The following is a 12,621-nucleotide window of genomic DNA, read 5'->3' on the forward strand; positions in this document are numbered from 1 at the left end:
GGTAGGTGCTGAACAGGGTGGTTGTTAATCTCGTTCTTTTGGCAGCTCCCAAGTGCTTGGTGTTGTCAGCAGCCCAACACTGAGCATCTGCACACACCACCCAAGTGTTCTCTTTGGGTAATTTCTAGAAACGGATTTGGTAGGTGGGAGACAGGACGTGACCTACTTACCCCTGGAGTGGGCCCGTCTTACATTCCTACCCGCTATGCTTCTCATCCTACACCTTACGTTGTCATGCTGGCTCTCAGTGACCATTTTGACTTTTTTTTGGTAGCTTTTTGATTTTTGTGAAATCAGGCAAAATCATGACTTGCTACACTTGGCATTTCTCTGATCGGTGCTAGCGTTGAATACGTTCTCGGGCGTGTTTCTTTGCCCTTTCCTGCTCTTCCCTTTCAGAATGACCATTTCTGCCTTTTGATTTTCCACAGTTTTGCTTATTTCTTAGAGTGCTCTTACATATGAAGGATATTAACCCTCGGTTATATGTGTTACAAAGACATCTTGGTACATTCTCTCCTTAATTTAAGTTTTGTCATACAAGCAAGAACTGGTTTAAGAAGCGTAATATATGTATTTTTGCCACTGAGATTGTGTGTTGTTGAACTTACTAGCTCCTCTCTTTACAGTTGTGCGTCCGTGACATCTTCAGAAAGGCGCCTCCACGCCAGGGTGGCATCAACATTGTGCTATTGTTTCTCCCAGTTGTCTTGTTTCTTTTTTTTTTTTTTTTTTTAAGATTTTATTTATTTATTCATGAGAGAGAGGCAGAGACACAGGCAAAGGGAGAAGCAGGCTCCATGCAGGGAGCCCAACATGGGACTCGATCCCAGGACTCCAGGATCACACCCCGGGCTGAAGGCGGCGCTAAACCACTGAGCCACCCGGGCTGCCCAGTTGTCTTGTTTCAAATGTGTTTTATATCACATCTTTATCTGGGATTAGTGTGTGTCGGGGGGGCAAAAAACAAGGTATAGGGCTCTGACTTTTTATTTTCACCAAATGGATAGCCAGTTTCCCCTGGACTATATGTAGAGAAGCCATGTGTGGTGCTGGAGGGTGGCCCCTTCCCTGTGACACCCCACGCCCATCTACCCTCCTCCATCCTGCTCTGTGCCAGGGAGGCCGCAACAGTCTCCTGCTCTGTGGCTTCCAATGGCCTGTGGCTGACGGGGAGGAGCACTAAGGGGCTAGGAGGTGGGGGAGGTTTGGGCATTTATACCCCAAGCTCCTCGGCTGGCTTCCTTTTGCATTCCTAGAGGGAAGGTCCTGGTGGCTTTGGGGGCCTACCTCAGGTAGCCATCTCTCCAGGGTTTCTTTCTTTCCCCCCCTTTTTTTTTTTTTTTGATTAAAGATTTTATTTATTTATCATGAGAAGCTCAGAGAGAGAGAGAGAGAGAGAGAGAGAGAGAGAGGCAGAGGGAGAAGCAGGCTCCCCGCTGACTAGGGAGCCTGATGCAGGACTTGATCCCAGGACCCCAGGATCACGACCTGAGCTGAAGGCAGATGCTCAATCACTGAGCCACCCGGGTGTCTGTCTCCAGGGTTCCCTGGAGAAGGCTCTTCTCCTTCTTGACCCTTTAGCTCTGGGGTTCTAATGGCCCTGGAGGTTCCACCCCTGTGGTTTCCCTTAACCCTGCCCACCCCACTGTATTAGCCCTTTCCTTAAATTTGCATCGGGCGTGCCATCTGTGGGTGCCACCTTTTTCCTGTCTGGACCTGCTGGGTGCTCCAGCCTTTCCCACTTCCGTGGAACCCTGGCTTTTGTTATATACCCGATTCTTGAACCTACTTCCGCCTGTTTCTGACCCATGCCTGGTTTCATTGTCTATCTATTGCTCACTGTTTAATCCCTGTGTCTTTTATTTATTTATTTTTTTCCCTGTGTCTTTTAATAGCGCTTAGAGCAAGCCTCCTTTATTACTATGCTTTTCCAAATGTTCTTGGCTTTTTCTCTCCTACATTTTTTCTTCCATATTTTGTTAAGTTTCCCCAAAATGGTACCTGGGGTTTTGATTGACATTTCATTAGATTCATGGCGTACTTTGGACAAAATTGTAGCTGTGTAATATGGCATGTTTTCATCTATGAGCATAATATTTCGAATTGTTGATGTCAACAAATAGTCTTATGGGGGCAGGGACCATGTTTGTCTTATTTTAAAAAATGATTTAATGCTTGCCATTTGCAACACATGGGTGGATTTGGAGAGAATTATGCTAAGTGAAAAAAGTCAGCCAGAGAAACACAAATACCATATGATTTCACTCATATGTGGAATTTAGGAAACAAAACAAACAAAGAGAAAAGAGGGGATCCCTGGGTGGCTCAGCGGTTTAGCGCCTGCCTTCGGCCCAGGGTGTGATCCTGGAATCCCAAGATCGAGTCCCACGTCGGGCTCCCTGCATGGAGCCTGCTTCTCCCTCTGCCTGTGTCTCAGTCTGTCTCTCTTTCTGTGTCTCTCATGAATAAATAAATAAAATTAAAAAAAAAAAAAAGAGAGAGAAAAGAGACCAGCAAAAAAACAGACTCTTCACTATAGAGAACAAAAGGGCTGGTTCCCAGAGGGGAGGTGGGTGGGGAGACGGAGGAGACAGGTGAAGGGCATGAAGAGCACACTTATCATGATGAGCACTGAACAATGTATAGAATTGTTAAATCACTATATTGTGCACCTGAAATTAATGTAACGCTGTAGGTTGACGATACTGGAGATTTAAAAAAAGGCATTGATGAATACGTGAAAGAATGAAATAACTTAGGTCTTTCAGTAAAGTTTAATACCTAGCTGCTTAATGAATTTAATTTTATCTCTGTGAATATTGTACTTTTGTTAAGATATTGGGATTGGGAAGTTATTGTTTCCTTGTTATATTTTTCTAATTGGTTATGGGTTATCTAAGAAGGGAAGAGTATTGATTTATATCTATTAACTTTGTGGCCATTTCACTGAATTCCTATTATTTTAGTAGTTTCTCTTTCTTTTTTATTTTAGTAGTTTTTCACTCGAAAAACTACTAAAGTTTTAGTAGTTTTTTCACTCTAGGTTTTGTAAATATGCCATTATTTTGCTAAAAAAAAATCTGTTATTTCTTCCTTTCTAATATTTGTCTTAATTTGTTCACTAGAGAATTCTTAGAATTATGTCCTATAAGAGGATTATGTTATATAATCCTTGTCTTATCCTTGATGTTTACAGTAGGTTTCAGGTAAATACTTTTTATCCTACTAAATATGTTTGATCTAGCCTAGGAATGCATTTAGAATTTACTAGAAATCTCTTGGACTTTTGTGAGGCTAACGTGAAAGTTTTTTTTTTTAACTTATTTTAAGTATAATTTGTCTCCTAATTTTAAGAAAATTTTTGCCAGTGTCCACAGCAGAAGTTGACAGAGCAATATGCTGTCCTGAAAAGGATGGAGTCTCTCTCATCCTCGAGCGGTGCCCCCTAACACTGCTTTCGGGGATGTCATCAGAGAAGCCCTAGATGAACTTTGTCCTCCAGATCATTTTCACATAAAATTTTTTTTTTTAAGATTTTATTTATTCAGCAGAGACACAGAGAGAGAGAGAGTCAGAGACACAGGCAGATGGAGAAGCAGACTCCATGCAGGGAGCCCGATTCAGGATTCGATCCCAGTTTCCCGGGATCACGCCCTGAGCCCAAGGCAGATGCTCAACCCCTGAGCCACCCAGGCGTCCCGACATCTGACTCTTGATTTCAGCTCAGGTCCTGGGATCGAGCCCCATGTCAGGCTCCTTATTCAGCAGGGAGTCTGCTGGATTCTCTTCCTCTCCTTCTGCCCCTTTCCCTCCTTGCATGTGTGTGCTCTCGCTCTCTCTAAAATAAATTTTTTTTAAAGATTTTATTTATTTATTCATAGAGACAGAGAGAGAGAGGCAGAGACACAGGCAGAGGGAGAAGCAGGCTCCACACAAAGAGCCTGACGTGGGACTCGATCCAGGGTCTCCAGGATCACACCCTGGGCTGCAGGCGGCACTAAACCGCTGCGCCACCGGGGCTGCCCTAAAATAAATAAATCTTAAAAAAATTTTTTTAAGGTCATGTTATAGATTATTTTGTAGCATATGCAAATGTTTGACATGCTGCCAGTACAAAAAGAAAAGCACAATTTGTATATTCATTCAACAGAACCTCATTTTTATATGATGAGGGCGTGTGAGCGTGTGTGTGTGTATGTGCATGGAACATACAAAAAGCAGGAGGGGTTTTAGTGTAGAAAGTGTGTGATGAGAATATACGCACAGACACTTGAAAAATCATAGTTGAACATGTCTGTCCTCACCTTTGCTGCAGCCACGGAGAGTCGGCGCTTACGGCAGATGTTATGCAAGAAGCCATCTCGGTGCCCCTCATGCTATTTTTATTTTTGTGTTTTCCCCATCATCCTTGCTGTCTTCTAGTATATGATATAATTTATTTATTTGTTTGTTTTGAAAATTTTATTTATTTGAGAGAGAGAGAAAGAGAGAGCACAGCTGGGGTGGAGGGGAAGAGGGAGGGGGAGAAGCAGACTCCCCGCAGAGCAGGGAGCCCGAGGTGGGGCTCGATCCCAGGACCCCAAGGTCATGACCTCAGCTGAAGGTGGATGCTTAACCCACTGAGCGCCCAGGCGCCCCTAATTTACTTGTTTGTTGTGCCTGTTACTGTCTGCGCCCCCTTGTGAGCATAGATGCTCCATGAGGAAATGTGTTTGCTTTGCTCACCGAGGGGGCCCAGGCACATGAACAGCGCCTGGCATATAGCAGGTGTGCGCCTGTGGCTGACCCAGCTCGCGGGGTGGTCCTCAAACGCTGGACTGTGGACTCGGTTAGGGGGTCTCTCGGGTGCTTCGTTTGTGGAAGTGCCCAGAGCTGCTCTCACAGCGCTCCCCAGCGCAGATCCTGAGGCTCGTAGGCTCCTCACAGGCCCTAGACATGCGATTCCTTTGCCAGGAAGCCCCTGGGCCCAGCTACTGAAGGCAGCCCATGGCATGAACATCGGAGCCCCCGGGTGCCTGGGACGTTTGCCAGAATTGTTCGGCGTATTGTCACTTGCACAGTCGCTTACATGTGCCGCAAAGACATTGCATTGTGTTTATTTTTTTAGTAGGCTCCATGCCCCATGTGGGGTTTGAACTCACGACCTCGAGATCATGAGTTGTGTGCTCTACCCACTGAGCCAGCCAGGAGTGCACCCCCCCCCCCCATAGACCTTTTAAAACAAAAAAACAACTTCAACCTTCCTTTTTACCAAAGCAAGAAAAGGAAATCGTTAAAATATACATACAAGGGGATCCCTGGGTGGCTCAGCGGTTCAGCACCTGCCTTTGGTCCAGGGCGTGATCCTGGGGTCCTGGGATCAAGTCCTGCGTTGGGCTCCGGGCGTGGAGCCTGCTTCTCCCTCTGCTTGTGTCTCTGCCCCTCTCTCTCTCTATCATGAATGAATAAATAAAATCTTAAAAAAAATAAAATAAAATATACATACAGTTAAGAAAATAAATCCCACCGTCTAGAAAATCACTGTTGTGTGTCATCTCCTGGTTTTGTGAATTCTACATGTGTTTTTAAAGCAGGGGGGCACATTAGACATCCTGTTTTATCTGTTTATGGTTTGCAGTGACACCTTACGGCATCTCATCTCCCTTTTCTTGCAGGATTTCATCCTGGAACATTACAGCGAGGACAGCTATCTATATGAAGACGAAATAGCGGACCTGATGGATCTGAGACAGGTGCGGTGTTGTGTGCGGCGGGGAGGGTGGCGCCTTCAGAACGTCCTGTTAGGGAATCGGGGGTGGTGGGAGGTGCTTTAGGAACCATCCCTTCCACCTGGCATGTAAGAAGATGACAGCAAGGGACAGACAGGCTCCCTGGCAGGTCTGGGGCGGATTCCGGGACTCCTGAGCCCACCCCAGCCCCTTCCACCCCTCCTAGGCTCCGCGGACACAGCGTGTGTGACACCTGCCCGGGTGCCGCGTCCTCACCTGCTTCCCCCCACCTCGGGGGCTCCTTTCTTCTCCCCAGGCTTGCCGGACGCCCAGCCGGGATGAGGCCGGGGTTGAACTGCTCATGAGCTACTTCATCCAGCTGGGATTTGTGGAGAGCCGCTTCTTCCCCCCCACCCGACAGATGGGGATCTTGTTTACCTGGTAGGTGCCCGGGCCTCTGCGGCCGCCCTCCCCCCCTGGCACCCTGGAGGCCCTCCTGCAGCCGCCGCCCCCTCTTGTGGGGGGTCCCATTTCCGCAGGGGAGCCTGGAGACAGGGCGATAAACGGGGTTTAATTTATGAAGGGGACCCAAGCAGACCGGGGCTGCCTGCTTCTCGGAACAAGCGAGCCGAGGAGAAGAGGCGTTTTCTCTGTGCTTGTTTTATTGTTGGGGAAACACGGAGGCTCTGAGGTGGAACTAACAGGAAGCGAGATCCTTCTTCCAGATGGGACAGGGGGTGGGGATCGGGTTTTGTCCCAGTGACAAAGGGAGCGACACACAAATGGATCAGCTCTTAGAAACCTACGTGGAACGTTCCGGTCTCCTCCAGAGTTGGTATTTTCGAAGGCGATTATTGCTTAAATGCTTAAATACTTCGGAGGTGCGGCACCGCTTCCCTGAGTGTGCCCTGCACGGAGGACAGGAGAGTGACTCCCCCGGGGCACGGGGCGTATCAGAGCCACGTTGCCCCACAGCCGGTGGCTAGGGATGCCTCCTTTTGAAAGGACAAGCACCTGAGTTTTGCTGAAGATGCCTTAGCTGCTACTCAGAGCAAAGGGGTACAGGTGGTTTCTCCCCATTGTTGGGTTAGGAAGAAGCAGCTCCACATCCACGTCCTGCTTGATGGGTGGACTTTAAAACAAATCCCAAGTCTTTTAGACTCAAGGAAGAATGATGAGGGGCGTGTAATGCCTCTGTTTCATTTAGGAGACACACACACACACACTTTTTTTTTTTTTTTAAGATTTTATTTATTCATTCATGAGAGACAGAGAGAGAGAGGCAGAGACACAGGCAGAGGGAGAAGCCTGACGCAGGACTTGATCCCAGGACCCCAGGATCACGCCCTGGGCCAAAGGCAGGTGCCAAACTGCTGAGCCACCCAGGCTGCCCTACACACACATTTTTAATATTTTTTAGAGGGAGAGTGGGGTGGGAGGGGCAGAGGGAGAGGGAAAGAGAGAATCTTAGGCAGGCTCCGTGCTTAAGGGGTTCGATCTCACAACCCTGAGATCATGACCCGAGCTGAAACCAAGAGGCAGACGCCTGACTGACTAAAGCCGCCCGGGCGCCCCGAGACAAGACATATATTTTTAATACACCTTATGTTTGAGAACAGTTTCAGGTTCACAGCAAAGGTGAGAGATTTCCCGTATATCCCCTACCCTGCTCCCCACGTTGTCACCCAGAGTCCACAGTTTACACTGGGGTCCCCTCTTAGGGGGGTGGGCGTTCCGTGGGTTTTGACACAACGTGTAAGGACACCTGTCCACATTATAGGATCATGCAGGGTAGTTTCGCTGCCCCACGACCCTCTGCTCCAGCTCTTCATCCCTCCTCCTCTCCCGCAACCCTGGCAACTACTGACTGTTTTTTGTCTCCGTTGTTTTGCCTTTTCCAGAATGTCAGATAGTTGGAATCCTACAGCAGGTAGCCTTCCTCAGATTGGCTTCTTTTCCCTTAGAAACCTGCATTCAAGTTTCGTGCATGTCTTCTCGCGGCTCATTAACTCATTTTTGTAAAATTGCTAAATGACGCTCCGCTGCCTGGTGGTGCCACGGTTTATTTATCCGTTCCCCTACGGAAGGACACGTTGGTTGAGAAGCCTTATTTTTGTGTGAGATTGTGGGTACGGTTACTCGGGTGTCACCAGGCCCGTCGTCTTGCTCGGAAACGAAAGCTTCATCGCATGTGCATCTGTGAATTTCATTCAAGAAATAGATTTTGCCCGGTTTCACCGCAAAGCGGCGTAGAAAGCCAAGTAATCCGTATTCCCACAACCTGTTTCTTTTAAATTAGGTACGACTCCCTCACCGGGGTCCCGGTGAGCCAGCAGAACCTGCTGCTGGAGAAGGCCAGCATTCTGTTCAACATCGGAGCCCTCTACACACAGATCGGGACCCGCTGCAACCGGAGGACCCAAGCTGGGCTGGACGGTGCCGTGGACGCCTTTCAGAGAGCCGCAGGTGGGTGTCCGGGAGGGCTGCCGGGTTAGAGCCCTGGCCCCCCCGGGTGGCCCTGGGTACCGCAGCGGAAGACGGTCTGTGGGCCTTCCCCAGGCCCGGGCTCGGGCTCGCAGGCCTGTAGGGCCAGGCAGGTTTCTGGTGCTCGTGTGTCTTCCTACCGAGGAGAATTGCGTAATGGCTCAAGCCCTGACGCCTCAGTCTGGGTATGGCTCACGTACACAGGGAATCCTGTGGTTAACGATTTATCTTTTTTTTTTTTTTTTTTTAAAGATTTTATTTGTTTATTCACGAGAGACACAGGAGAAGCAGGCTCCATGCAGGGAGCCCGATGTGGGACTCGATCCCGGGACCCTAGGATCACGCCCTGGGCGGAAGGCAGATGCTCAACCACTGAGCCACCCAGGGGCCCCAGCACCCGTCCCGATGCCTCTGCTGTGGGGAGTCACTCCCAGCAGGGAGCTTCTGGGGTGTCCCGCTTTGCTCTGCAAGGCCGTCAAGAACCGTAGCTCTGTCGTTTTGGCTGATGGGGAAGTTGCTGGTGTTAAAAAGACTGAGATTCCGTGTGGGGGTGGATTTTGTTCGCTGCCAGTCCTTCCGGGGGCTCGTTTTCTTTCTGCGGAATCTAAAGCAGGTGTGCGTGGTGACCCATCTCTAAGACTACAGCAGTGTAGACAACGGGAAGCTTCAGGACGGGGGAGCAGACCCCAGCAGGGAGCAGATAGCCCGCAGCCCCTGCCATCTGTCCGCGGGGCAGTGTCTGCTTTGCAACAAAACCAGAGGAACCAGTCCGATGGGATTCATGTCAGAGATTTTATTTCAGCCTCCGGTGGATCGCCGGTTAGTGCTGTGACAGTTAATTTTCTAACATGTAAGAGAAGCCAGCTAAGGGCGACAGCAGAAAAATTTCCACTGGTCTTTCCTGAGGTCCTGGGAAAAGCCCCGAGTCTCATCACGACCCAGTGTTACGCGTGAGCACGTCCCCCGGAGGGCCCTCCTGCCCTCCTGCCCTCCTGCCCTCCTGCCTGCTTTCTGCTTTCACCTCCGTTAGAGGCCTGGTCGTGTACGGAATGTCTTACCGTCGTCCCAGGCGGAGCGGGAATAAACAGGGGGCAGGCTGGTTTCCTCGCTTGATACGGATGTACGTGTTTTAGAACAGAATCTGAATTTTTTTTTTTTTTTTTTTTTACTAAGACATACAGACAAATGCGACCATTTGTAACCAATTTCAAGCGTTCAGTTCACTGGCGTGGAGTACGTTCATGTCATTGTGCAACTCTCTATGGCCACAGCTTTATCATGTGCCCCAGGCCGAAACTCTGGGGGCGCCCAGGTGGCTCCGACAGTTGGGCATCCAGCTCTTGGGTCGGCTCAGGTCCTGATCTCAGGGTCACGGGATCAAGCCCTGTGTCGGGCTCCGTGCTCAGCATGGAGTCTGCTTGAGGTTCTCTCTCCCTCGGCTCCTCCCCTTGCCCGGGCACGTGCTCTTTATTTTCTCTCTCTCTCTCTCTCTCTCTCTCTCTCTCAAATAAATAAGTGTAATCTTCAAGCTGAAACTCTGGGGATGCCCGGGCGGCTCAGCGGTTTGGTGCCTGCCTTCAGCCCAGGGCGTGATCCTGGGGTCCTGGGATCGAGTCCCACGTCGGGCTCCCTGCATGGAGCCTGCTGCTTTTTCTGCCCCTCTCTCTGTATCTCTCATTAATAAATAAATAAAATCTTAAAAAAAAAAAAAAACCAACCCAAAAAACTGGAACTCTGTACCCATTAGACACTAGTCCCTGGCAACCACCATGCTACTTTCTCTCCCTGAACTTGACTCCTCCAGATGCCCCATCTCACGGAATCCTAAGCTCTTTGCCCACGTGACTGGTTTATTTCACTCAGTGTCACGTCTGCGTCCATGTTGTACCATGGGCCACGTACCTTCCTCCTGAAGGCTGAAAACCATTCTGTTGTATGAAGGAACGCACCACATTTTGTTGAACCGTATGTCGATGGACGTTTGAGTGGGTGTCTACCTTCCGGCTGTTGTGACTGATGCTGGTGCGAGTGTGGGTGTAGGAGAGGTATCGGTTTGCCTCGGTTTCCATCTGCTTCGGATTCTTTAGGGTGCACACCTGGGAATGGAATTGCTGGATCTTATGGTAACAGAACCAGATTTTTCCCAGTGCTCCTGAACGCCGGTTCTTTATTTTTGCTTCTCCCCTTCTCTGTGCTTCAGAACGGCGTACGGTGGAATCAGTAGGATCCCCCGGCTAACATGCAAAAAAAATTTCCCATCGTAGGGGTTTTGCATCACCTGAAAGAGACGTTCACTCACACTCCGAGTTACGACATGAGCCCTGCCATGCTCAGCGTGCTGGTCAAGATGATGCTTGCACAAGCCCAGGAGAACGTGTTTGAGAAAATCTGCCTTCCTGGGATCCGGAATGAGTTCTTCGTGCTGGTGAAGGTGGCTCAGGAGGCTGCCAAGGTAAAGCCCTCCTGGCTCCCGTGACTTTTGGGGTGGGGGGTGGGCCGATGGGTTGATGTGGGCCCCCTGGAAGCGGTGGGGGGGCCTCCCACGGCAGCTTGCCCGTGACCTGGGCAGCGTGCCCGCCCTGGACAGAGCGCTGGCTTGCATTTTCTTGGCAAGTCGCGGTGTTTCAGCTACGGATCACTGGTTCCATCTGCAGCTTAGCCTCCAAAGCAGCATAATGACAGTTTCCTCATCTCCCTGTTAACTGTGACGCTGAAAGACCTGGGATCCCTTGGAGCTGCTCCCAGACCCTGGAGCAGCTTCTGGCAGGGCTGGTCCAGAGAAGAAAGGTCTCTTTTTTCTGCAGCCTGGGTGCGTGAGCGCCCCTGGGCCGGGCTCCCCCTTCCCAGCGTCCTTTCCGTTTCAGGTGGGGGAGGTGTATCGGCAGCTGCACACGGCCATGAGCCAGGCCCCGGTGAAGGAGAACATCCCCTACTCCTGGGCCAGCCTGGTCTGCGTGAAGGCCCACCACTACGCGGCCCTGGCCCACTACTTCGCAGCCACCCTTCTCATCGACCACCAGTGTAAGGCTCTGGGCTCGGGTCAGGGTTGTGCTTCCAGGACATTCTGCGCTGAGTGAGAGCTGTCTGCCTGCCCTGGAGATGCCCACAGCCTGGGGGGGGGGGGTCCGGCGTGGGATTGGGGGTGATACGTTCCCGCTCTGTTGTCCTCCTGGCTGGGATGGAGCAGACCAAGGAGATGACGTCTCCCCTGGAGTTGAGGCCAGGGCTGGGACCAGGGCGGGCCCCCGTGAGGCCCTCACCTAGGCACCGAGTCTCAGGGGGGGCCCCCAAACTCAATATTCAGGATAACGTTTGGAGGTGATATGTTAAATGAATCAAATCTCATGGCTCCTTCCCCCTCCAAAATCCATGGTGATCCGATTTTTTTTTTGTTTTTAAAGATTTTATTTATTCATGAGAGACACAGAGAGAGGGAAAGAAGGCAGGGACACAGGCAGAGGAAGAAGCAGCTCCATGCAGGGAGCTCAATGCGGGACTTGATCCCAGGTCTCCAGGATCACGCCCTGGGCTGAAGGCAGGCGCTAAACCGCCGAGCCACTGAGGGATCCCCAATGATCCAGATTTTAATTTTTATTTATTTATTTTTTTAATTTTTAATTTATTCATGATAGACATAGAGAGAGGCAGAGACACAGGCAGAGGGGGAGAAGCAGGCTCCATGCAGGGAGCCCGACACAGGACTTGATCCCGGGACTCCAGGATCGCGCCTTGGGCCAAAGGCAGGCGCTAAACCGCTGAGCCACCCAGGGATCCCCTGATCCAGATTTTGAAATAAAGCCTACAGATCACTAACGAGGCTGTGCTGACCCACGTCGGAGCCCGAGGCAAAAAGGAATTTTGATGTTTATTCATCGTGCACTTCTTAGTGTCCATTTTTGGCACCTAGGAAATCGTATGACTCTGTCACGTATCCTGACTGCCGAGTTTTGGTGCCTTCTAAAATTTTCAGCTCGAGATCAATGTCTTGCTCTCCTCGCCCTGGTTGTGGCTCTGATCTGACGTCGGGGTGGGGGCCGGGGGACCTCTTGCAATTAGTTCTAATCAAGGTTGCCCCAGAGCAACGAAACGGGTGAACTCTGGAGCCACGCTCCGGGTTCGTAGCACGGCTCTGCCGTTTACCAGCTGTGAGGTCTGGGCCTCCGTTTTCACATCTGTAAAATGGGGGCATGAGGAAATCCTCTCGCAGGGGCTGTTGTGAAACTTACGTGCCTGTGTGCAAAGCTAAATAAACCGCCTTGTAGCTGGTGGGCTCCCGGGAAGTGGTGCTGCTGCTGCTGCTGCTGCAGGGATTCCCGGAGGGTCTGTTGGAGGGGGCGAGCGGTGTAGACCAACAGCAGTGCAGCACTCCGGCACTGCGGTAGCAGGACAAATGGGGCAGCAGTTGGACTCCTGGTGTAGTCACAGA

The 12,621-nt window shown here is 50.5% G+C and overlaps 1 protein-coding gene across 1 annotated transcript in view; it reads left to right on the top strand.

Annotated features, from left to right (window-relative positions):
- The window catches only part of RHPN2 (rhophilin Rho GTPase binding protein 2), a 62,388-nt gene that overhangs the window by 37,576 nt on the left and 12,191 nt on the right, over nt 1-12,621 (top strand). Inside the window, exons 5-9 of the mRNA XM_041745561.1 lie at nt 5,658-5,735; nt 6,028-6,152; nt 8,011-8,177; nt 10,460-10,647; nt 11,060-11,216. Of these exons, the coding sequence (XP_041601495.1) occupies nt 5,658-5,735; nt 6,028-6,152; nt 8,011-8,177; nt 10,460-10,647; nt 11,060-11,216 (715 nt within the window). The remainder of the gene's footprint in view (nt 1-5,657; nt 5,736-6,027; nt 6,153-8,010; nt 8,178-10,459; nt 10,648-11,059; nt 11,217-12,621) is intronic.

The sequence above is a fragment of the Vulpes lagopus genome, chromosome 2 (assembly GCF_018345385.1).
Source record: "Vulpes lagopus strain Blue_001 chromosome 2, ASM1834538v1, whole genome shotgun sequence".
NCBI classification, from domain to species: Eukaryota; Metazoa; Chordata; class Mammalia; order Carnivora; family Canidae; genus Vulpes; species Vulpes lagopus.